The sequence below is a fragment of the Nansenia antarctica genome (genome assembly GCF_963989245.1).
Source record: "Nansenia antarctica genome assembly, chromosome: 16".
Classification (NCBI taxonomy): domain Eukaryota; kingdom Metazoa; phylum Chordata; class Actinopteri; order Argentiniformes; family Microstomatidae; genus Nansenia; species Nansenia antarctica.
Window position 1 is genome coordinate 22,267,703 of NC_137686.1, and position 24,851 is coordinate 22,292,553.

Here is a 24,851-nt window from a genome sequence, read left to right on the forward strand (position 1 = left end):
GCTGTGATCGGTGATATCGGATCGGCAGATCACTGATTCCAGTGATCGGTGATCGGCACCAAAAACCCTGATCGGAGCATCTCTACTATATTTGCAGAAACCTTAAGACTGTGTTCACTTCTCATTACACTGAGGGCTGTTGTGTCTCCCCAGTTACTGTTTCTAATCACAACGGAATGTTTTCAGCATTGTTTACCCTGAAGGGTGGGCCAGCCAACATGCAACCATGGATTGCTTTCTACAAAATGTAAACATCTTTTCATCTTTTTTCAACTTTTATATGAATGATGTTTAGTTTCACAAGCATTATACACATATGTATAATAGTATATTATACTTTTACATAAAGTACATGTCCATTATTTCCTTTTGAGCTTCTTATTCCAGTTCTCCAGCTGCTGTGTTCTCTCCTTCACTAACTGCCACACTGCAATGGAAGCACCTAGACAGGATGAAGGTGAACACAGTTAGTTGTTTTCTTCTGAGCAGGACAGTAAGTTGAAGAGGCAATATTCAGTACAGTTGCAATGTTGTGTGCTTAATAGCGGGCGTTCATAAATGGCAAGTGCCTACAGTTTGATGTTATTCATCTCCCTCACACAAGCCATCGTTCCTCCACACACTTACCACAGTGCATTTCTGCAGTAGAATGTTTGCAGCATAGATTACCCTCCTGTTTCTCAATTTTCACTTTTGGCCAAGGTACAATAATGTGACAGAAGTTGGTGAAAGCGGCAACAAGTCTGCAACCAATCCAAATGTTCTGCCTTTTATTCAGAAAAACTTAAATAAATGTCAACGTTGTTGAAAATCAATGACACACTCGCTAGTCAAGCCAAAACATTGCAATGCAATGGATTCGGGGAGTAATTCCCACTACTCTACACTAACAAGGGTAGTGGAGATTACTCACCGAATCCATTGCATTGCAATATTTTGCCTTGACAAGCGAGTGTGATTGATTTCCAACAACATTGACATTTATTTACATTTTTCTGAATAAAAGTCAGAACATTTGGTCGGTTGCTGACTTGTTCCCATTTCACCAGCTGCTGTCACATGTATTTTGCAGAATGTTGCACTGTCAAATGTCAACATTGCACAGTGGAGGAGTGTGTGCCGAAATAATGGTGATGGTCATAGCACTGATGGACATCAAACATTAGCACTGTACCCATTTATACACATCCACTTCATTACAGATGTTTTGTCATTTAATTTTGTTCAGCCTATGAGTAGTAAAGCAATGACTTAGCTAGCAGGGAAGCGACATCAGAGTACACTTACCAACAGCAAGTATCGGTAAGTAGGTTTTCAGGATGAGGGGGAAGTGAATGTACGTAGACACAGGTAGTGACAGCTGGATTGAGTAGGTTCCCGTGAACTCAAAGTAAGGCAGTGCTTGGTAAATGGTCATGACTAGAAAAGGCAAAATGGTCAAATTGTTATTTGCAAATACTGTACTGACACAAAACTGCAAGATGCTAGACCAGGCACATAAACATCACATCCGTGAGACGGCGTTGATACGCTACTATTGTAGTCAATGTTAACGGCTCCATCGGCCACATGTGTCAAACATAGACGCTGCCTTACAGTTACATTTTTGGCATTTAGCAGACGCCTTATTCCAAAGCGACTTACAATCAATACATTTGACTAAGCAAGTGAATCATCAATCCACCAGTCGTAGCAGGAAGAGTAATCTAGCTCAGGCCAGGGGCCATTGGCAGTCTCAGTGAGTCTTTTTATTATTATTATATATATCTATATCTATATATAGAGAGAGAGACACTGTAGAACAGAGAAACAGTACAAGGGGGGCAGTAGAAGTCATAGCGGACACAGTAAAGGGGAAAAGCGGGTGTCTCAGGAGACGCAGTGCTGGGAGGTAGTGGATGTCTCAGGAGGAGCAGTTAAGAGTCCAAGCTGCCCTATAGCAACCAGCAGCATAAAATTAAATTTTACGAGTCTATTAACACTAATAACATATTCACTCTGCTTCATAGTATGAAAATGTAATAGAAACATTGTTAGTAGAAATACAGTCCAACTAGTCTATATTGTAAGGTAGAGGATGTTGTAGACAAACGCCCATATATAGACATATTGTAGACAAACGCCCAATAGAAGATATTAGGATGTGACCGTGCACTCAACAGTTCAACATCAAGAAGCCATACATTTGAAGTTCCATGCAGAAACAGACTGGTACAGCCATTTACTCTGTATCCACTAGCACAACTGTTCATGCTTGTGGTGTAGCAGGTCAAATGACTGCATGATGGGACGTCTACGCTTAGCGCAAGCTACATCCTGGTGTAGTAGCTCTGTAACTGTTTCGACTGCTTGACAAACTATTGGAATCACCAAAACACATTCATATATACTGTACATACATGCACATTATCTACATTTAGCAGACGCCTTTATCCAAAGTGACATTTACACAGACACATACACACTTCCTGTGTATCAGTATCCGTCTCTATGACTCTATGCCTGCTATGCCAACTCATTTCCTGTGGACTTGAGCTCTAGGTTTCCACACAACATGCAATGCTTGACACATCACCGAATGTAAAAGGAGAACTATTTATCACCACCTGTAAAAGAATATAAATAAGAGTATAAAATAACTATTTCAGAAGCAGTAGACAACAACCATGCACTAGCGAGCTGTGACATGTTCTACACATGAGACACCTACTGAGTCTGTCAGCCATTTATAGGAATGGCATGTTTAGCCTCTGAGTAATGTCTCCCAATTCTTTTTCATAAACAATATCATTGTTTATTTCCTGTAAAATGATGTCTTGAAAAGAGCGGGACAGCCTGTTAAATGTGGTGTGAAATAAACAAATTGTAATAATTGTTCTGAATTCAATAATTCATGTTAAAATATTCGTAGAAATGCATGAAAACACTTGGAATGCAATGGTTACGTAAGTAATCAATCTTATGTAAGTAAGACATCATCAGTTACGTTTTGCCTTAGATACCTCTTAAAACCACAATAATAGCGGGGGACACTATATGACCACCAGGGAACATCACACTGAACGCTGTCACAACACCAGCCCCGACCATCATAGAGCAGCATAGAGCAGAGTCATGCAGTCAGGTAGTGTCAAGGATCCCTCAATTAACATCGCAGGGCCACACGTCTTGGAGCATAAACGACATTTTCCTTTCACATGAACTAGCTCAATTACTTTTTCTTAAGGAAATGTATACAAAAGCGACATGGCCCTCCCCTGCAAGATGTGTAACCCTCCCTCTAATTGAAGAACATACTATGCACCCCCTTTGCTCCTTTTTGCTCCAAATCGACGCCCCACCAAATTTAGGCTGTTAGCCTACAGTCCACGTTTTTTCCTAATCAAGGGGTGTTAAATATTCTGTGAAAAGGCTTTCAGATTGCACCATTATAACAACTAGAGTAATATCGTACCTTCTGTGATGACTGAGAGTATGTAGATAGGGATAGACAGGGTGTATCGAACCCACATCAGGTTAAATGAATGAGTTCCCATGAGACACAGCAGTCCATGGGGGTACCTGCAAAATGCAGGTGGAGTGAAACATTAGCAGACATCAAATATATTTAAAAGAAAATATTTTTTAAAAGCGACCCGTCATTCATTATGTTGACACTTAAGAGAACAATAAAAATATTTTTTGAAAAGTGTCCCATAAGCTGTGTTGATCAGTGGGGGTCCATCTTAATAGGCTAGGTGCACAATCTCACTACTTCCTGAAAGGCAACTGGTATGAACATATCCTGTCTCACTCTATTGGTTTAATTGATTCATCAGCTGTGCGGTAAACCGTTGGAACACACAGTGCACAGCTGATTAATCAATTAAACCAATAGAGTGAGACAGGATATGTTCATGCCAGTTGCCTTTCAGGAAGTAGTGAGATCGTGCACCTAGCCTATTTAATGTTCGGCTGTAGAGCAACAAATTGTGAGAATTGTGCAACCCTAAACAATAATTATCCAATTAAATGCCTCTCCATAACTGTAATATGGTTCTCACTATCTATGCCCCATAGTTTATTTTGTCTCAAATTTCATTTAAATGAGAACCTAAAATGATGTGTCATTTTTAGGTAAAAAGACAAATGTACTGTACATACCTCAACAAATCTAGAATATTCCACAGGTAAAACTGTCCACACACAATTGGTGTACTCTGTATCTCCTCTTGACCGATTATCACCACAAACAGCAGGAGATTTCTCTCCATAACCTAGAGACGGAAAGGTTGTTATTAACCACACAGGGATGAACTTGCATGCTGTCACCTATCCAATTTGAATTGTAAAGTAAGGGAGGAAGGGCACACATTCAAGTATTTGAATGGATCCCAAACCCAGTCCTTAAGAAACAGAATAACATCAGACATGGCACACACTTGAACAAACCGTAGTAGAAGCCGGCCCTTCTCTATCCCATCAGCGATGTGAAATAGCTCCAACATGGACAGCAGTTGGCAAAGACTCATCACAACCCCCACAGCATAAAAGGTATCGGCCAGGGCATCTGAAAAGTAGTTAAACCACAGTGCTGTGAAAAAGTAAGTGAACTCCTGCACAGCTAAAAACATCAATTAGCATTGAAGCCTGAAATTGCATTTAAATTTAATTTAATTTCTTTTTCTCCAACAAATTCACACAATCTTCTCCACACAAGGGATCATGTTTTAATTAAACTTACCAAAATAAAAAATAATAACTAAATGACATGCAGTTGTGTATTATTACGTATGTGAACCCCTGACTCAGTACTTGTTAAAGCTCCTTTGTGAGCGATTACAGCTTTGAGCCGTGTACCTTGTATTTCTACCAAAATTGCACACAAGACAAAGTAACATGTTTTTCTTGGTGAATTAACCCAAACTCTATCAAGTTGTTTGGGAATTGTTGATGGACAGTACACCTTCAAGTCAGTATGTAAATGTCACACTCAAGCTCATTCACTCTCTTTGTGTTAAGCCATTCCAGCGTTGCTTTGGACTTGCTCTTGTGTCATTTTCCAACTGAAGAGTGAATCTATACCCCAATGGTAAGGTTTCTCTTTAAGTGTTGAGCAGATTCACACACGGTGGGGAAATTAATACTTGTTCACAGAAGTCAAGGGGAAGTGATTGATCAAGGGGGAGTGTTTGATTTGCATGGAATTTGTTGCGGTGATGAAAGATTATATAATGTAAGACACTAAGAAAACAAAACATCAGTCCTATACTTCGTACACTAGCACAGAGATCGAGAGCAGAAAGTTAAACATCTGACAGCTAGCCTAACTCAACATGACAACAAAGTACAGGAAAATGCAACATCACTGCTCTCAATACACCATTAGTATTTTACAACCCCAAATATTTAATACATGTAATGTATTACATTTAATAAAACAATATTTAACAAACGTTAGCCTTTTCGAGGTGCTAATAAGCACATTTACTTTATTTACATAAGAATAACAAGCTTATCCTGTAATACAGTTTATTTAAATGCTTTTTAAACATTGCTTTCTACATTGTTTACAATTATTATTGAACTTATGGACCACCAGCAATACCTTCATAGACCACCACTGACACACACACTATGAGTTTCTATCTTTAAATATTAGATGTTCTGTAAAATACTATGCTTTTTTGCCTCTTCAGCATCCTAAAAGACCTATTCACAAAAATGACCTGAAGAACAAGTCTGAATACTCGTAATACTGAATAGGGCCTACTAACTTGTTGTGGTGGAATGTTGTAAACTACAAACTCTTGATCTTTTCTCCTGTTCTTATTTTGCACCCAGATTTTTAAAATAGTTTGATTGTCCTAATTTAAATGTATGATACAGAAATGCCTACTCAAAGTGTGTATACCTCAATAAACTACTGCAATGACAACAGTCAAAAAAAGTATAACACGTATCAAATACAAGCATGTTAGAGGTAATTGCACATTTGAAAGTTGGACTGGTGTTATTTAAAAGGTGTAGGAGTAGCAGTGGGAACATTTGAAAGAAAGAGAATAATAATCAAATAATCTAAAAAAAAAGTCTTACCTCCACCAAATGTGAGAAACCTGGCTGTCATATTTGCAAATATCCATGTGTGACCACAGAACTGAAGCAGGTTATACAGGAAAAGGTAGGCAAGTCTGATGCTCATCCTATAAAATAAAGAGCACAGCAACTTTATTCAAATAACAAGCAAGCATCACATTGAACTCAATTTAGCTCTGACGCGACACTCAACATTGAGTGCCCTTACCTGTTTGGGCATGACTTCTACCTTTGAACATATCCACGTATTCTCTCTCCATCATCAGAGATTTTCTCCAGCACCACGAAATATCGATAGGGCTGTTTTAATATCCATGAAGATTAACCGTATAACCATTATTACACAAAGCCACATTTGGATCTGGTTTGGAAACCTCCACACATGGGTCGGATTGCATTTCCGCTACTTCGTAATACAATTATGATGTTTAGCCAATCACGCTCTAGTTTACCTGCAGAGCGCCATGTTTGGAGTTATGCCCAGTAACGACGGGTACACAGTTCATCTAATGGGCTGTCATGTCGTGAGCTTAGAATGATAAGGTTCTATCTCCGTTTAGGGCAGTTCAGAGATATTGAGCGTCAACGTTTTTACATTCCATTATGTTTGGTGAGATGGAACCTTTGTATTTTATTAATTACTAACTCAAAAATGTCTGCATTTTAAAAAAATAACACCACACAGGCATTAATAAACACCTAATGGATCAGATTATGTAAAAAAACTCAATTTTGACAAAAATTGAGATAGAACCTTATAATTCTAACGTCACGATGTGTCGCTTCTGGAAGCAGTGGTAAAACGCTGGGGGCAACTCGAGACATTTAAGCACCAGTTTGCAATTCTTCAACACGTATCATGGACAAACCCCGTTGGAACAAGCATATAGCCTACTGAGAAAAATGTCAACACCCACACAGCCCACTTGATAGATAGCGCCCTTGACTTGTGTTTAAGTGTTCTACTCTGCATTAAGGTGTCAGATCAATAAAGTAAGTAAGTAAGTAGGCTACAAAAAGAATCTGTTTCCACATCACTCATCATAGCGCTCATAAACTCCATGCAATGTAAAGCAGCTGACATCTAGCCTCATATCCGCGTGGTAACAAGTGACAGCGTTCAACATTATAGTAGGCTATGGTTCCTTACCTCATTTTTTAAAACAAAAACGGCGAGGGATTAATGTTGTTTCCTGACACGTTCTAGTTTGGAAACAGTAGGAAGTAGATTGCCCCCCGTGCAATTATCTGACGTCAGGAAGAGCTCAGATGGTTGCAACTTTTTCCCTGTTTTGCTCTCAAAAGAAAATGCTGACTCCTATCGTTCGTTCAAAAAAGCCACTACAGTTAAAGAAGTTGAAATAATAATATGCTCTCAAGGATAATTTCCTTATGTAATATTACAAACTGAAACTGAAAACAACATCATGACACCCTATGAATGAAGTATAAACACGCACCACAGACACTGCAGAAAAGAGTTCATGCTCTCGCTGTCAGTCCATCTCGCTCCACACCTCTAGCTTGAGCTTCTTTTTTTTCTTCTAGATTTTATTTTATTTTGGCTTTTGTTTTGTTTATTTGTCCACACTGCTGAATCTGTGTGATTCATGACCTTTTGCACCATTTCGCACCATTTAAAAAAATTAAAAATTATGTAACCTTTATTTAGACAGAGAGTCCCATTGAGACCAAGTTATCTTTTTACAAGGGAGCCGTGCATAGTTTACAAACTATTCCTTTAAAGAAGCTCACCTTAAATCTGAGCTTTTTAACAAGCTCCTCCGAATGATTACATGACTGGAACTGCTTTACTTGCCAAATGTGTGTCGGAGGTCCAGCAGCACGTATCCTAGTGTCAGCCAGTAGCCTATGTATGTATGCACTCACTGAGAATCAGAATCAGAATCAGAATCAGAAGACTTTATTGACATGACATGTCAACATGTTAGGAATTTGGTTTGGGACTCACTGCAATGTATGTGGCTTTGGATAAAAGAGTCAGCTAAATGGCATATATTATCATTATTATTATTATTATTATTATTATTATTATTATTATTATTATTATTATTATTATGGACGTAGCCGTATTCAGTCTCGCGCTTCAATTTTCAAAACCTTCCGCTTCCATGATCTCGCGAGACAGAACCGGAGTTCATTCGAATGTTTCACCAACTGCCGTTTGCGCCAGACAGACTCCAGGGTATTCGCGAGTAGCATACAAGTAGCTCCATCATCACACTACTATCACATCATATCACTAACTTTAATAGATAATTATCGAATTTGTAGTTGAAGTTCAGACGATGGCGACCTGTTCCCCAGACCCACCACCTCCTCCGGGTGAGGAAGATGTTCGTGAAGAAACGACACCGAGTGGCGGCGACTCCAGCGAGGCGTCGACCCTCCAGAAGGCCCCGGCGTCCAACAGGCCTGATCTGACCGGCGGCGAACCTTCTGTCGTCACTCCTCAAGGGAAACTTCTCCCTCCCAATCCCGACGGCGAAGAAGAGGAAGATGATGACGATGATGATGATGATGATGATGATGATGGTGATGAAGTAGAGGTGGCTCACATGTTGCCCCAGATCTTCATCTCCGACCGGGCGCACACGTACGACGAGCGGGTCGCCCTGTTCTGTGATCAGATGATCGCCAAGCAGCGTTCGGTGAGTCAGCCACCTTAGCTAGCTAGCATGGCTAAACTTTTGATAGAAGTAAAAACAATTTAACACATCGTGACGTTAGAATGATAAGGTTCTATCTCCGTTTAGAATGATAAGGTTCTATCTCCGTTTAGAATGATAAGGTTCTATCTCCGTTTAGAATGATAAGGTTCTATCTCCGTTTAGAATGATAAGGTTCTATCTCCGTTTAGAATGAGAAGGTTCTATCTCCGTTTAGAATGATACGGTTCTATTTCCGTTTAGAATGATAAGGTTCTATCTCCGTTTAGATTAGAATGATAAGGTTCTATCTCCGTTTAGGGCAGTTCAGAGATATTGAGCGTCAAAGTTTTTTCATTCCATTATGTTCTGTGAGATGGAACCTTTGTATTTGATGAATTACTAACTCAAAAATGTCAACATTTTAAAAAATAACACCACACAGGCATTAATAAACACCTAATGGGTCAGATTATGTAAAAAAACTCAATTTTGACAAAAATGGAGATAGAACCTTATCATTCTAACGTCACGATGTGTCACTGCTAATGGACTTTTAGGCAGAAGAGGCGGATGCAGCGGTCACCGTGTACATCGTTGACAAACTGGCCAGACAACGGTCTTGGACCGCGGTGTGGAAAGCTGCCCCCGACCTCCTGCTTGATACTGCTGATGATATTGCTGTTGTTGATCTTGTCAACTGCAAAATTGTTGAGGAAGTGCCTTTCATCGGTGTGCTCGTCGAGGTATCAAGTGTTGTATTTACTTTTACTGAATCAAATTGAATAGCGGTGTGTGTGGCTGTTACTGTTAGTGTACAAAGTCAGAGATAGATGACATTTGCTGCTCGCAAGTTCGTTGCAACCTTAACTGTGCTTAGTGTCAGCAAACACTTTCTTTGACAGGGGCTCCCTCTAGCGTTTGAAACAAAATACACAGTAGGCCACATTCAACTATCAACCTCCAGTTGCAGTTCATGGTTGTTTGAAATATTAAGAACAACAAACACTTTATTTCATTATGTCCTCTAATTTGCGTTATTATTATTATTATAATTTTGTATGTCTAGGTCAACTGTTTACCATGTGAAGACAAAATGGTCCCTCTTCGAGTGTCAGTCTCTGTGGCGGAACCATTCTCCTGCCAAATCGCCAACCTGCCAAGAGAGCGGGTTGAAGTGGTCCTGAAGGAGCAAGATTACTTTGTGCCAATCTGGGATGTCTATCCTGTACAAGGGTTGGGCCCTGCTGTGGATAGAATTGCAGAGTGCCTGGAACATGCAAGGTAAATACTAGGGGGCGGCAGTGGCTCAGGAGGTAGAGCCGGCGTCTAAGGTTGGCAGTTCGGCGGTTCAAACCATGGCTGGTTATGTGTCAAGGTGTCCTTGAGCAAGGGTCGCCAGGGTCGCCATCTATGGCCGCATAAAATAACAAATTCCAACAATTGACTGACAACTTGATTGCATGGCAATAAAACGTTTTTTTTTTTTTTTTACTTTGTATTATTATTACTATTGAGGATATCTGAACATTGAAACCCCAAGGTTTGCCAGAAACAGATAAGCCTGGTCTTTGACTACATACAAATCTAAATAGAAAACCTAAATTGGAGGTTGCATTTTAGTCTAGATTTAGGCTTACGGCTTTAGTTTAGGCTTAATCTGTGTCTAGGTCCTCTGCAGCTCATCCAGAATGCTGCCTCCAGTCTGGTGTTCAATCTCCCCAAATTCTCCCATGTATTTGTCGCTTTGGACAAAGGTGTCTGCTACATGCCAACAATGTAAATGTAATGCAGTGTAGGTCAGCTTTTGACACCTGAGATCTTGTGCACAGAATTCTTGCAGGTTAGAGTACAGCCTGTATGAATCTCTCTGCTGCAGGTTTTTCTACGATTTCCTGTGGAGAGACTGGGACGATGAGGAGGAGTGTGAGGAGTACGCTGGGCTCATTGAGAAACGCCTTCAGCTGTGAGTAATAACCATGTTTACTATGCATGCAATTGGAAATATGACTCTGTCTGTGTTTCTTTGACATACCTTGATTACATAATCATCATTGATAATTGGTTGTGATTATTTCTCAGTTTGGTATTTTACTTTGTGGTAAAATTATTATTATCTTCACAAAATATAATGTTAAAGTGACATTGACACCATTGGCGGTATTCTGATTAATACACAACATCGTCTGTATATATTAGTTCATAATTAGTGTATAATTCGTTCATTGATGTTCGTGCTGAATCAAAGAATAAAGACCACTTCAGGGCAGGACACTTCATGCTCTGTTCCAGCTACTACGACATCCAGGATGGAACCATCCCTGGTCCGCTCAGCGAGCGCTACTGGAAGACCCTGAAGGAGTACCGCAGGAAGCGCCAGGAGCTGCCCAAGTTCCAGACCCACGGGGAGGCCCTGTCATGGGAGGCTGTGGAGTGCTGGAAGAAGTTCTATGAGTTGTCCATGATCCGTAACCTCCTGAAGATCTGGGAGGAGCTGCGCCTTCGGTACCGACACGCCCTGTACCGATACCAGTACCCACACTGGTCACACCATAGCCCTGGGTCACATACATATACATATTTTAACTATACATATTTTATTATTCATAACCTAACCTATATATGTGTGTGTGTGTATAAGGGTGGGATGGCATGGGACTTTCTACTGCCAGATATCCAAGCGCAGAAAGGGCCAGAGAGGATCAGGGAAGAGTGTGACACATATCGTGGCCCAGATGATGACGACAGACATGGTGGGTCTGCTTCTCCTCAGTCTGCTGCACACATGTGGAACATGAGTGGTGACAACTTAGTTGTGTAGTAGGAGTCGGAGCTACAGCTGTTATGCGTTATTTATTGCTGTTTATTACAGAGGTTTGATCAGATCACAGCTTTGCTGTTACACCATATAGCGTCTAGGGCAGGGGTCGGCAACCCTAAATGTTGAAAGAGCCATATTGGACCAAAGAAACAAAAAACTAATCTGTCTGGAGCCGCAAAAAATGAAAAGCCTTATATAAGCCTTATAATGAAGGCAACACATGCTGTAAGTGTCTATATAAGCTATATTAGCCTACTATCAAAATTACTAAGTAGGCTACAAATACATAAGCCTTAGCAGATATGCATACAACCGAATGCAAACGTATTGTGCTTTACAAAAGTTAAACACTAGGATAGCGTAAAGGGGGTCTGGGGGGTTCCCCCCCAAAACATTTTTAACAGAGTAGATGCAATTTCGTGTATTCTGGTGCCTTTTAACAGGTGGGTTGATACTTTTATCTGGCTATACTAGCATGAGAAAAAATATGGATAAATTAGTAATTTCATCCGGAGGAAGTGAGCAAACCAAGAGATCAGCCAAAAAATAGACAAATCTACAGACTGTAGACTACAGTACCAAATGAAAACTAGCCTCCCTCGTCCTCTTTTCACTATTTACTATCTAAACCCTCTCAGACCCACAGGAGCGCCGGCGCTCCCAAATATCATACCTTCTTTAGAAGTTCATAATTCGGAAACGGTTTGAGCTAAAGACAAGCCGATTTTAGCATGTAAAAGTAGGCAAATAGCGCTCCCTGGGAAGCTCCCGTTCATCGATGTGCGTCGCCGATGTCCGTCTATAATTCTAGCCACAAAGTTGTAGACAATGTGGATAGTTTCTTTCTTTGCCTGCCACAGTACTTCGTCAATCCCTGTGGATATAGGTCTACTTTTGAAAAAAAAACGTCACATCCAGTCTCGTGTTGGGTCCAGTCAAAATGTATAATACTAGTCATGTGCCAACATATCCGAATCCTATTGGCCCACGTACAACATTACAGCGTAAGCAGGGAGTTGTAGTTCAAGGAGAGAGACCGCGGCAACGTAAAAAATAAATAATCGTTGTTAATTTCCATATAATTTGTGGTCAAAGCCACAGGGAGCCACTGAAGATGGGCAAAAGAGCCGCATGCGGCTCCGGAGCCGCGGGTTGCCGACCCCTGGTCTAGGGGCTATAGGGAGTAACAATATGATAAACCAGGGGACAAGAACCAGAGACAATGGGAGAATATAAATAAATATAAATGAACCGTTTATTCCACCGTGACCCACACAGATCAAGAACTTCTCGTCAGACACTCTGATCCTGCAGCACAGCAACCTGTCAGCAGCTCTGGACTCCTGCTTCTCCGGTGACACGGTGGTGGTGTTCCCAGGAGAGTACGAGGCCGACGCTCTGGCGTCCCTCACTGATGACATCATCATCAAGGGTGAAATACCTCCTTCTTCCAATAATACCAAGTCTGAATGTATTGTGATGAACCGACGCGAAAGAAAATGTTCGATGGACAATAAAGCTCTTGGGATGTCAATGTGGGATATAGATATCGGTGTACTGAAAGGGAAGGTAAGAGTTTTGAAACCCCCCCCGCAGGAGAAGGAGAGAGGCACGAGGTGGTGGTCTACTCCAGACCGGCCCACAACAACTTCGTGGCGTCCAAATCGTCCGAGGTGACGCTGATGAACCTGACGCTGGTGCAGCGCGGGACCTTCAACGGCGTGGTGGTGGTGGAGTCAGGACAGACCACCCTGGAGAACTGCACCCTGAAGTGTGACGGCACGGGGGTGTGTGTCCTGCCCGGAGCCTCGCTGGTCATGAGGAACTGTGAGATCTTTGGCGCTCAGGTACAGACGCTGCTCTCTCCCTCCGCCAGGGTCGTCATTGTAATGCGTGGAATGGAATGACGTGTGTGTGTGTGTGTGTTTGATGCCATTCCTCATTCTGTTCCATGCATCATCAATGAGACCGTCCTCCAATTTCTACCTCTGCTGGTCAAACCTGGGCAGGCAAGGTTAGGCCCAGGCTAGACCTGACCTGTTGGTGGTGGTGTTGATGGTGTTGGTGGTGTTCTCAGGGAGCAGGGGTGGAGCTGCACCCCGGCAGCACTGCAGAGCTGCATGGGAACGAGATCCACCACTGCGGCCAGCAGGCCGCTAAGGACTCCAAAGACTCCCGGGGAGGAATCTTCCTCAAGGTGACTGGAATAACGGAAGGCTTTTCATAACTGTCTGGAACACGACTCCTCATGTCCTCTCCTGTCCTGCACTCACTTAGTCCTCAAAAAGCATCAGAGGAGAATATGTAACATGTGACGGCAGCTGGTGAAAGGGGGAACAAGTCGGCAACCAATCAAAATGTTCTGACTTTTATTCAGAAAAACCTAAATACATTTCAACGTTGTTGAAAACCAATGACACGCTCGCTAGTCAAGACAAAATATTGCAATGCAATGGATTCAGTGAGTAATCCCTACTACTACCTATATGTGTAGAGTAGTGGGGATTACTCACCGAATCCATTGCATTGCAGTATTTTGGCTTGACGAGCGAGTGTGTCATTGATTTTCAACAATGTTGAAATTCATTAAAAAATGTTCAGCATAAAACATTTGGTCGGTTGCCGACTTCACCAGCCGCTGTCACATATGAGGAACCTAGATCTTCACCAGCGTGTCCTCAGTAAGACATGAGTGGAGTACAAAGAGGACCTGAGGAGTCGTGTTCTTAAAAGTCAATAAAATCGATCCTATGTCAGTCGATGATCAATAACGTCCTGTTCTGACGGACCTCCTCCCCGCGACCCCAGGTCCTCCCTCAGCCCCAGCTGAAGCTGTGCAACAACCACATCCACGACAACAGCGGCTACGGGGTGACCCTCCTGGTCCCGGACAGCCTGTACAAGGAGCTGGGCCAGACGGCCGGCGGGGACCAGAGAGAGGGGGAGTCGGACCACCTCTCCAAGACCCTGCAGAAGCTCGGCCTGGAGGTCCACGCCAACAAGCTGGACGCCAACACCTTGGGAGATGTCAGCCTACAGCGGACTCGAGAACTGCTGTGCTAACTGTTACTTACTTACTTACGCCTATCGCTCCTTTTGGAGGAGCATAGGCCGTCGACAACAGTTCGCCAGGGTCCTCTGTCCTGTGCTTTGCTTTCCAGCTGTTTCCATGTTAGTCCACTCTGTGTGATGTCTGTCTCCAAGTCCCTGCGCCAGGTGTTCTTGGGCCGGCCTCTCTTCCTTTTGCCTTGGGGGTGCCATCTAAGGGCCTGTCTGGTGGTGCTGGTGTTTGGTTTGCGTAGTGTGTGGCCGATCCATCCCCACCTTCTTCTCTTGATTTGTTCTTCCACTGGTTGTTCGCCCGTTCTCTGCCAGAGATCGTTGTTACTGATGGTATCTGGCCAGTGGATGTTCAGGATCCGCCTCAGGCATCTGTTGATGAATGACTGCACTCTAGTCATTGTGATCTTGGTTGTCCTCCACGTCTCTGATCCGTATAGGAGTACTGGCTTGATGTTGGATTTGAAGAGTCTGATCTTTGTCCGCTGACTGATTACCTTGGAGCTCCAGATGTTCTTTAGTTGGATGTATGAGGCCCTTGCCTTGCTGATTCTTGCTCTGACATCTGCCTCCGTGCCACCCTTCTTGTCTATGATGCTACCTAGGTAGGTGAAGGATTCTACTTCCTCGAGTGCTGTTCCCTCCAGGTTTACTGGGTCTTCGTTGTTTGTGTTGATCTTTAGTATTTTGGTCTTTGCTTGGTGGATGTTGAGGCCTAGTTGTGTTGAGGTGTCTGCCAGTATGTTCGTCTTCTCCTGCATCTGTTGTCGACTGTGGGATAGTAGGGCTAACTGTGCATTGTAATAATTGAATATTAAAATAATACTGTTAAAATTCCTCGTGGCTCTTTCATTGTGCACACCAAACATCATTAACAGACAACAGGTAGTGGTTGGAAAAAACAAGTTTTAATCAACAGAATCTTCTAATGGCAGCAGACCTGGTCTTTGAGTTAGTACCCCACTCTGGCCAAGCCCACAAGATGACATGAAATCAAATTTAACATAATATACAAAAAGACATCTAGTCTCGACTCTAAAAAGTCTAGAGAATATAGTTCATGACAATATTTTGGGATTTTAATAAATGTCTTGATGCTCAATATGTTCTGACATGGTACAGTATAAATGTCCTCATCTACGGGACAATAAAGTTATGAACATTTTGAATAGGAAGTAAATAAAACTTCCCTACATGACTGAAATGTCCTAATAACCAACACAGAAGAATCAGTTAATGTGACGCCTTACAAACAGGACATGAGACCTACTTCGACTAACACCCACCCCTCACCCTCACCACCCGCCCCTGTTGCCTCCTCTGTAACCACCACCTCCACCGTATCCTCCTCCTCCTCTGTATCCTCCTCCTCCACCATAACCTCCTCCTCCTCTGTATCCTCCTCCCCCACCGTAACCACCTCCACCCCTGTATCCTCCACCTCCCCTGTACCCGCCTCCTCCACCCTGGTAACCTCCTCCCCGACCTCTGTACCCACCACCACCGCCGCCGCCGTCAAACCTCGCCATCTTAGGAGGCCGTGGGCCATCTCCAAACCTGGAGGGAGGGAGGGAGACAGATAGAGAAGGACAGACAGAGAAATACAGAGACATAGAGTAAAGGAGAGAGACAGAGAGAAATCGGTTATTTCCTGTACTCATAACAGACACATACTACACTACTGAACATGACATCACTTAACTCCAGACAAGACATTCCCGCCCCCCTGTTCTAGGCTGGTTTTAGAGCCAATGTTGATCATCTACAGAAGACGCTGCTAATCCATTATTGCCATTTCATACACTATGTCTGGCTGGCCTGCGGGGGTTTATCAGACTATAGCCCTGCCTCAGAAACAACCGTAAGCTCCTCACCGATACCTCAGATCAGAATCACAATCGCTTTTGTTACATCCCAGTGTACAAGTACACGAGAGTAACATTCTTTGGCTTTGCTTCCTCAACATTATATTGCAGCAGATCACAATAATAAAGTACAGTAATAATAAGTGATATAGTAAGTACTAATAAAGTAATAAAGTGATAGTAGTACCAGTCGTACTACAGTGGATTCATCAGGGCAAAATACAATACAATACAATGCAAGTAGTCCGAATATATGTATTATTGTAGTGTGCGTGGGGTTGGTTTGGGGGGGGGGGGTAGTCTTTTGTTTTTTTTACCAGTGTATTTCTCCAGCAACCTACCTACCGATCTTAATGCCTACTGTTCTACACTGGGTTGTTTCAACACAGGGCCTATCATAATAATTGCCGATTCCCAGAGAGCTGAGAAGGACCTCTACTTCGACCACGTGTGGTGGTCATCTGGTCGTACCGTGCGTTGTTGGCCATGAGGTTCAGCCCTGCGGCCGAGGGCTTGGAGATCTGCCGTATGAGGTTGAGCAGGCGCTCGTTGGTGGGGTCCAGCTGCCTGATGTACTCAGGGTCTTTGCTGACCTCCACCACCAGGGCCTCCATGCCGGCCCGCAGCGCCGCGATGCCCCCAGACACCCCGTGGGGAACCTGCAGCTTGATCCTGGGAGGAGGAAGCTTATTATTGGATTTGATTGATCCTTTATCTGTACAGGAAGATCTGACTGAGACCTGAGTCTGTTTTACAGAAGAGTCCTGTAAGACCTGTTACAAGTACATGGCATGACAGGGAATACCATCAAATAAACATCCTGACAGACATAAATATTAGTAAGAGATAAATATCATTGTAAAAATGTTGTTATCAGAAATGGTCTAAGACTGTCCATGCTTGACCGTGAGGATATTCATGTTTGATCAGAAAAGCCGCCCCCCCCCCCCACACACACACACTCCAATGAACAACCCCCCCCGCCCCCATAACTATACATATCCTATTTTGTCTACAATATCAAGTTTTGCACTGTCACAATTTGCACTTTTGGTTAGATGCTAAACTGCCTTTTGTTGTCTGGTACTTGTACTCTGCAATGACAATAAAGTTTAATCTAATCTAATCTAATGTATGTCAAATATTGGCAGGGTAAAAAACGATCCATTCCAGGATTGCACCAGTTAAAAAGCCACTGACCAGTCATCCAGCTCGGTGACGTCTCCGGTGGAGGTGATCTTCTTGGAGGCGAACAGGATGAGCTGCAGCGGGCTGACCAGCGTCATCCCATTGGCTGAGATCGCTCGAGTACGGATCTGATTGGACAACAATTAGACCCGAGAAATTAGACCAGTGATGACACGTTGATGCAGCTCAGGGCGCCAATTACTGTGTATATTGATATTTGATTTTAACATACATGTATAAATATTTTATTACATTAGTTCTACCTCAAAAGCAATGTTGTGCAAATAATGCTTAGACTGATGTTGTACTCATTTGCTGTTGGGTAATATCCTTACATACTACACAACTGTGTTGTGTCAGTTGGTATTGTAGGTTGAGGACTGTTTACTTTTGAAGTACGGTAAACCACAAACATGGCTTCAGGGGGCTATTCCGTCAATGCCGCTAAAGGGAAATCCAGGCTTATTTTTGACAAGTCTTTCGAGAGACTATCAAACATAAGCCTAGATTTTCCTTTAGCGACGTTGATAGAATATCCCCCTGTTGTGATAACTTTCTAACTGGTTGCCACTGAAAACAAAGAATCCCTTTAAACACACATATCCAATGTATAGTTCTAGCCCCAAAAAAGTTACACTGCAATACTATATTTGCAGAAACCTCACTGTACTGTTCACTCTTAAGACTGTGTTCACTTTTCATCACACTGAGGGCTGTTGTGTCTCCCCGGTTACTGTTTCTAATCACAACGGAATGTTTTCAGCATTGTTTACCCTGAAGGGTGGGCCAGCCAACATGCAACCATGGATTGCTTTCTACAAAATGTAAACATCTTTTCATCTTTTTTCAACTTTTATATGAATGATGTTTAGTTTCACAAGCATTATACACATATGTATAATAGTATATTATACTTTTACATACATGTCCATTATTTCCTTTTGAGCTTCTTATTCCAGTTCTCCAGCTGCTGTGTTCTCTCCTTCACTAACTGCCACACTGCAATGGAAGCACCTAGACAGGATGAAGGTGAACACAGTTAGTTGTTTTCTTCTGAGCAGGACAGCAAGTTGAAGAGGCAATATTCAGTACAGTTGCAATGTTGTGTGCTTAATAGCGGGCGTTCATAAATGGCAAGTGCCTACAGTTTGATGTTATTCATCTCGCTCACACAAGCCATCATTCCTCCACACACTTACCACAGTGCATTTCTGCAGTAGAATGTTTGCAGCATAGATTACCCTCCTGTTTCTCACTTTTCACTTTTGGCCGATGTACAATAATGTGACAGAAGTTGGTGAAAGCGGGAACAAGTCTGCAACCAATCCAAATGTTCTGCCTTTTATTCAGAAAAACTTAAATAAATGTCAACGTTGTTGAAAATCAATGACACACTCGCTAGTCAAGCCAAAACATTGCAATGCAATGGATTCGGGGAGTAATTCCCACTACTCTACACTAACAAGGGTAGTGGAGATTACTCACCGAATCCATTGCATTGCAATATTTTGCCTTGACAAGCGAGTGTGATTGATTTCCAACAACATTGACATTTATTTACATTTTTCTGAATAAAAGTCAGAACATTTGGTCGGTTGCTGACTTGTTCCCATTTCACCAGCTGCTGTCACATGTATTTTGCAGAATGTTGCACTGTCAAATGTCACATTGCACAGTGGAGGAGTGTGTGCCGAAATAATGGTGATGGTCATAGCACTGATGGACATCAAACATTAGCACTGTACCCATTTATACACATCCACTTCATTACAGATTTTTTGTCATTTAATTTTGTTCAGCCTATGAGTAGTAAAGCAATGACTTAGCTAGCAGGGAAGCGACATCAGAGTACACTTACCAACAGCAAGTATCGGTAAGTAGGTTTTCAGGATGAGGGGGAAGTGAATGTACGTAGACACAGGTAGTGACAGCTGGATTGAGTAGGTTCCCGTGAACTCAAAGTAAGGCAGTGCTTGGTAAATGGTCATGCCTAGAAAAGGCAAAATGGTAAAATTGTTATTTGCAAATACTGTACTGACACAAAACTGCAAGATACTAGACCAGGCACATAAACATCACATCCGTGAGACGGCGTTGATACGCTACTATTGTAGTCAATGTTAACGGCTCCATCGGCCACATGTGTAAAACATAGACGCTGCCTTACAGTTACATTTTTGGCATTTAGCAGACGCCTTATTCCAAAGCGACTTACAATCAATACATTTGACTAAGCAAGTGAATCATCAATCCACCAGTCGTAGCAGGAAGAGTAATCTAGCTCAGGCCAGGGGCCATTGGCAGTCTCAGTGAGTCTTTTTTTTTTGTATATAGATATATATAGAGAGAGACACTGTAGAACAGAGAAACAGTACAAGGGGGGCAGTAGAAGTCATAGCGGACACAGTAAAGGGGAAAAGCGGGTGTCTCAGGAGACGCAGTGCTGGGAGGTAGTGGATGTCTCAGGAGGAGCAGTTAAGAGTCCAAGCTGCCCTATAGCAACCAGCAGCATAAAATTACATTTTACGAGTCTATTAACACTAATAACATATTCACTCTGCTTCATAGTATGAAAATGTAATAGAAACATTGTTAGTAGAAATACAGTCCAACTACTAGTCTATATTGTAAGGTAGAGGATGTTGTAGACAAACGCCCATTAGAAGATATTAGGATGTGACCGTGCACTCAACAGTTCAACATCAAGAAGCCATACATTTGAAGTTCCATGCAGAAACAGACTGGTACAGCCATTTACTCTGTATCCACTAGCACAACTGTTCATGCTTGTGGTGTAGCAGGTCAAATGACTGCATGATGGGACGTCTACGCTTAGCGCAAGCTACATCCTGGTGTAGTAGCTCTGTAACTGTTTCGACTGCTTGACAAACTATTGGAATCACCAAAACACATTCATATATACTGTACATACATGCACATTATCTACATTTAGCAGACGCCTTTATCCAAAGTGACATTTACACAGACACATACACACTTCCTGTGTATCAGTATCTGTCTCTATGACTCTATGCCTGCTATGCCAACTCATTTCCTGTGGACTTGAGCTCTAGGTTTCCACACAACATGCAATGCTTGACACATCACCAAATGTAAAAGGAGAACTATTTCTCACCACCTGTAAAAGAATATAAATAAGAGTATAAAATAACTATTTCAGAAGCAGTAGACAACAACCACGCACTAGCGAGCTGTGACATGTTCTACACATGAGACACCTACTGAGTCTGTTTAGCCACTGAGTAATGTCTCCCAATTCTTTTTCATAAACAACATCATTGTTTATTTCCTGTAAAATGATGTCTTGAAAAGAGCGGGACAGCCTGTTAAATGTGGTGTGAAATAAACAAATTGTAATAATTGTTCTGAATTCAATAATTCATGTTAAAATATTCGTAGAAATGCATGAAAACACTCGGAATGCAATGGTTACGTAAGTAATCAATCTTATGTAAGTAAGACATCATCAGTTACGTTTTGCCTTAGATACCTCTTAAAACCACAATAATAGCGGGACACACTATATGACCAGGGAACATCACACTGAACGCTGTCACAACACCAGCCCCGACCATCATAGAGCAGCATAGAGCAGAGTCATGCAGTCAGGTAGTGTCAAGGATCCCTCAATTAACATCGCAGGGCCACACGTCTTGGAGCATAAACGACATTTTCCTTTCACATGAACTAGCTCAATTACTTTTTCTTAAGGAAATGTATACAAAAGCGACATGACCCTCCCCTGCAAGATGTGTAACCCTCCCTCTAATTGAAGAACATACTATGCACCCCCTTTGCTCCTTTTTGCTCCAAATCGACGCCCCACCAAATTTAGGCTGTTAGCCTACAGTCCACGTTTTTTCCTAATCAAGGGGTGTTAAATATTCTGTGAAAAGGCTTTCAGATTGCACCATTATAACAACTAGAGTAATATCGTACCTTCTGTGATGACTGAGAGTATGTAGATAGGGATAGACAGGGTGTATCGAACCCACATCAGGTTAAATGAATGAGTTCCCATGAGACACAGCAGTCCATGGGGGTACCTGCAAAATGCAGGTGGAGTGAAACATTAGCAGACATCAAATATATTTAAAAGAAAATATTTTTTAAAAGCGACCCATCATTCATTATGTTGACACTTAAGAGAACAATAAAAATATTTTTGGAAAAGTGTCCCATAAGCTGTGTTGATCAGTGGGGGTCCATCTTAATTTATTGTTCGGCTGTAGGGCAACAAATTGTGAGAATTGTGCAACCCTAAACATTACAAATAATTATCCAATTAAATGCCTCTCCATAACTGTAATATGGTTCTCACTATCTATGCCCCATAGTTTCTTTTGTCTCAAATTTCATTTAAATGAGAACCTAAAATGATGTGTAATTTTTAGGTAAAAAAACAAATGTACTGTACATACCTCAACAAATCTAGAATATTCCACAGGTAAAACTGTCCACACACAATTGGTGTACTCTGTATCTCCTCTTGACCGATTATCACCACAAACAGCAGGAGATTTCTCTCCATAACCTGGAGACGGAAAGGTTGTTATTAACCACACAGGGACGAACTTGCATGCTGTCACCTATCCAATTTGAATTGTAAAGTAAGGGAGGAAGGGCACACATTCAAGTATTTGAATGGATCCCAAACCCAGTCCTTAAGAAACAGAATAACATCAGACATAGCACACACTTGAACAAACCGTAGTAGAAGCCGGCCCTTCTCTATCCCATCAGCGATGTGAAATAGCTCCAACATGGACAGCAGTTGGCAAAGACTCATCACAACCCCCACAGCATAAAAGGTATCGGCCAGGGCATCTGAAAAGTAGTTAAACCACAGTGCTGTGAAAAAGTAAGTGAACTCATGCACAGCTAAAAACTTCAATTAGCATTGAAGCCTGAAATTGCATTTAATGATTAGGATTTCTTTTTCTCCAACAAATTCACACAATCTTCTCCACACAAGTGATCATGTTTTAATTAAACTTACCAAAATAAAAAATTATAACTAAATGACAAATATTAGTTTTTTTTGCTTTCCATAGACCTCAATTTGCACTTTCAAATTTGAATAGTTTCAATAGAACTTCAACAAAAGTATGACTTTCAAAACGTTTAATACAAGCATGTTAGAGGTAATTGCACATTTGAAAGTTGGACTGGTGTTATTTAAAAGGTGTAGGAGTAGCAGTGGGAACATTTGAAAGAAAGAGAATAATAATCAAATAATCTCAAAAAGTCTTACCTCCACCAAATGTGAGAAACCTGGCTGTCATATTTGCAAATATCCATGTGTGACCACAGAACTGAAGCAGGTTATACAGGAAAAGGTAGGCAAGTCTGATGCTCATCCTATAAAATAAAGAGCACACCAACTTTATTCAAATAAGCAAACATCAAATTGAACTCAATTTAGCTCTGACGCGACACTCGACATTAGTGCCCTTACCTGTTTGGACATGACGTATTCTACCTTTGAACATATCCACGTAGCCTACTCTCCATCATCAGAGATTTTCTCCAGCACCACGAAATATCGATAGGGCTGTTTTAATATCCATGAAGATTAACCGTATACCCATTATTACACAAAGCCACATTTGGATCAGGTTTGGAAACCTCCAAACATGGCCGGATTGCATTTCCGCTACTTCGTAATACAATTATGATGTTTAGCCAATAACGCTCTAGTTTACCTGCGGAGCGCCATGTTTGGAGTTATGCCCAGTAACGACGGGTACACAGTTCATCTAATGGACTGTAATGTCGTGAGCTTAGAATTATAAAGTTCTATCTCCGTTTAGGGTAGTTCAGAGATATTGAGCGTCAAAGTTTTGACATTCCATTATGTTCTGTGAGATGGAACCTTTGTATTTTATGAATTACTAACTCAAAAATGTCAACATTTTAAAAATAACACCACACAGGCATTAATAAACACCTAATGGATCAGATTATGTAAAAAAACTCAATTTTGACAAAAATGGAGATAGAACCTTATAATTCTAACGTCACGATGTGTCGCTTCTAGAAGCAGTGGTAAAACGCTGGGGGCAACTCGAGACATTAAGCACCAGTTTGCAATTCTTCAACACGTATCATGGACAAACCCCGTTGGAACAAGCATATAGCCTACTGAGAAAAATGTCAACACCCACACAGCCCACTTGATTGATAGCGCCCTTGACTTGTGTTTAAGTGTTCCACTCTGCATTAGGTGTCAGGTCAATAAAGAAAGTAAGTAAGTTAGGCTACAAAAAGAATCTGTTTCCACATCAACTCACCATAGCGCTCATAAACTCCATGCAATGTAAGCAGCTGACATCTAGCCTCATATCCGCGTGGTAACAACTGACAGCGTTCAAAATGATAGGCTTGTAAATGTTCCTTACCTCATTTTTTTTAAAACAACACGGCGAAGGATTAATAATGTTGTTTCCTGACACGTTCTAGTTTGGAAACAGTAGGAAGTAGATTGCCCCCCGTGCAATTATCTGACGTCAGGAAGAGCTCAGATACTTTCCACTTTTTCCCTGCTTTGCTCCCAAAAGAAAATGCTGACTCCTATCGTTCGTTCGTTCAAAAAACCCACTACAGTTAAAGAAGTTGAAATAATTATGCTCTCAAGGATAATTTCCTTATTATATAATATTACAAACTGAAACTGAAAACAACATCATAACATCCTATGAAGTATAAAAACGCACCACAGACACTGCAGAGAAGCGTTGATGCTCTCGCTGTCAGTCCATCTCAGCTCCACACCTCTAGCTTGAGCGTCTTTTTTTTTCTTCTAAATTTTATTTTATTTTGCCTTTTGTTTATTATTTTGTCCACACTGCTGAATCTGTGTGATTCGTGACCTTTTGCACCATTTAGCACCATTTAAAAAAAAAAAAAAAAAAGTTTTATTTAACCTTCATTTAGACAGAGAGTCCCATTGAGACCAAGTTATCTTTTACAAGGGAGCCGTGCATAGTTTACAAACTATTCCTTTAAAGAAGCCCACCTTAAATCTGAGCTTTTTAAACAAGCTCCTCCAAATGATTACATGACTGGAACTGCTTTACTTGCCAAATGTGTGTGGGAGGTCCAGCAGCACGTGTTCTAGTGTCAGCCAGTAGCCTATGTATGTATGCACTC

At 41.7% G+C, this 24,851-nt stretch overlaps 4 protein-coding genes across 4 annotated transcripts; 1 reads left to right on the top strand and 3 right to left on the bottom strand.

Moving 5' to 3' along the window:
* Nucleotides 1-359: 359 nt before the first annotated feature.
* LOC308172133 (very-long-chain (3R)-3-hydroxyacyl-CoA dehydratase-like) lies at nt 360-6,541 on the bottom strand (the record flags this gene model as incomplete). The annotated part of the gene is made up of 7 exons (XM_080547043.1): nt 360-442; nt 1,288-1,419; nt 3,455-3,561; nt 4,144-4,256; nt 4,422-4,549; nt 6,076-6,182; nt 6,528-6,541. 7 exons carry the CDS (start codon nt 6,539-6,541, stop codon nt 360-362), a joined length of 684 nt encoding a protein of 227 aa, XP_080403169.1.
* A 1,843-nt stretch (nt 6,542-8,384) lies between these two features.
* Nucleotides 8,385-14,628, top strand: LOC308172134 (testicular spindle-associated protein SHCBP1L-like; the record flags this gene model as incomplete). Its single annotated transcript, XM_080547044.1, has 10 exons — nt 8,385-8,747; nt 9,305-9,490; nt 9,814-10,028; nt 10,624-10,710; nt 11,037-11,249; nt 11,386-11,497; nt 12,844-12,997; nt 13,162-13,412; nt 13,643-13,762; nt 14,374-14,628. The coding sequence occupies 10 exons, from the start codon at nt 8,385-8,387 to the stop codon at nt 14,626-14,628; spliced, it is 1,956 nt and encodes a 651-aa protein (XP_080403170.1).
* A 1,130-nt stretch (nt 14,629-15,758) lies between these two features.
* LOC308172135 (ATP-dependent RNA helicase A-like) lies at nt 15,759-17,799 on the bottom strand (the record flags this gene model as incomplete). Its single annotated transcript, XM_080547045.1, has 4 exons — nt 17,691-17,799; nt 16,962-17,162; nt 16,078-16,182; nt 15,759-15,762 (listed from the first exon to the last, which is right to left on the bottom strand). The coding sequence occupies exons 1-4, from the start codon at nt 17,774-17,776 to the stop codon at nt 15,759-15,761; spliced, it is 396 nt and encodes a 131-aa protein (XP_080403171.1). The 5' UTR covers nt 17,777-17,799.
* Nucleotides 17,800-18,609: 810 nt separating this feature from the next.
* LOC308172137 (very-long-chain (3R)-3-hydroxyacyl-CoA dehydratase-like) lies at nt 18,610-23,418 on the bottom strand (the record flags this gene model as incomplete). The annotated part of the gene is made up of 7 exons (XM_080547047.1): nt 18,610-18,692; nt 19,537-19,668; nt 21,639-21,745; nt 22,121-22,233; nt 22,399-22,526; nt 22,954-23,060; nt 23,405-23,418. The coding sequence occupies 7 exons, from the start codon at nt 23,416-23,418 to the stop codon at nt 18,610-18,612; spliced, it is 684 nt and encodes a 227-aa protein (XP_080403173.1).
* Between the last annotated feature and the right edge of the window lie 1,433 nt (nt 23,419-24,851).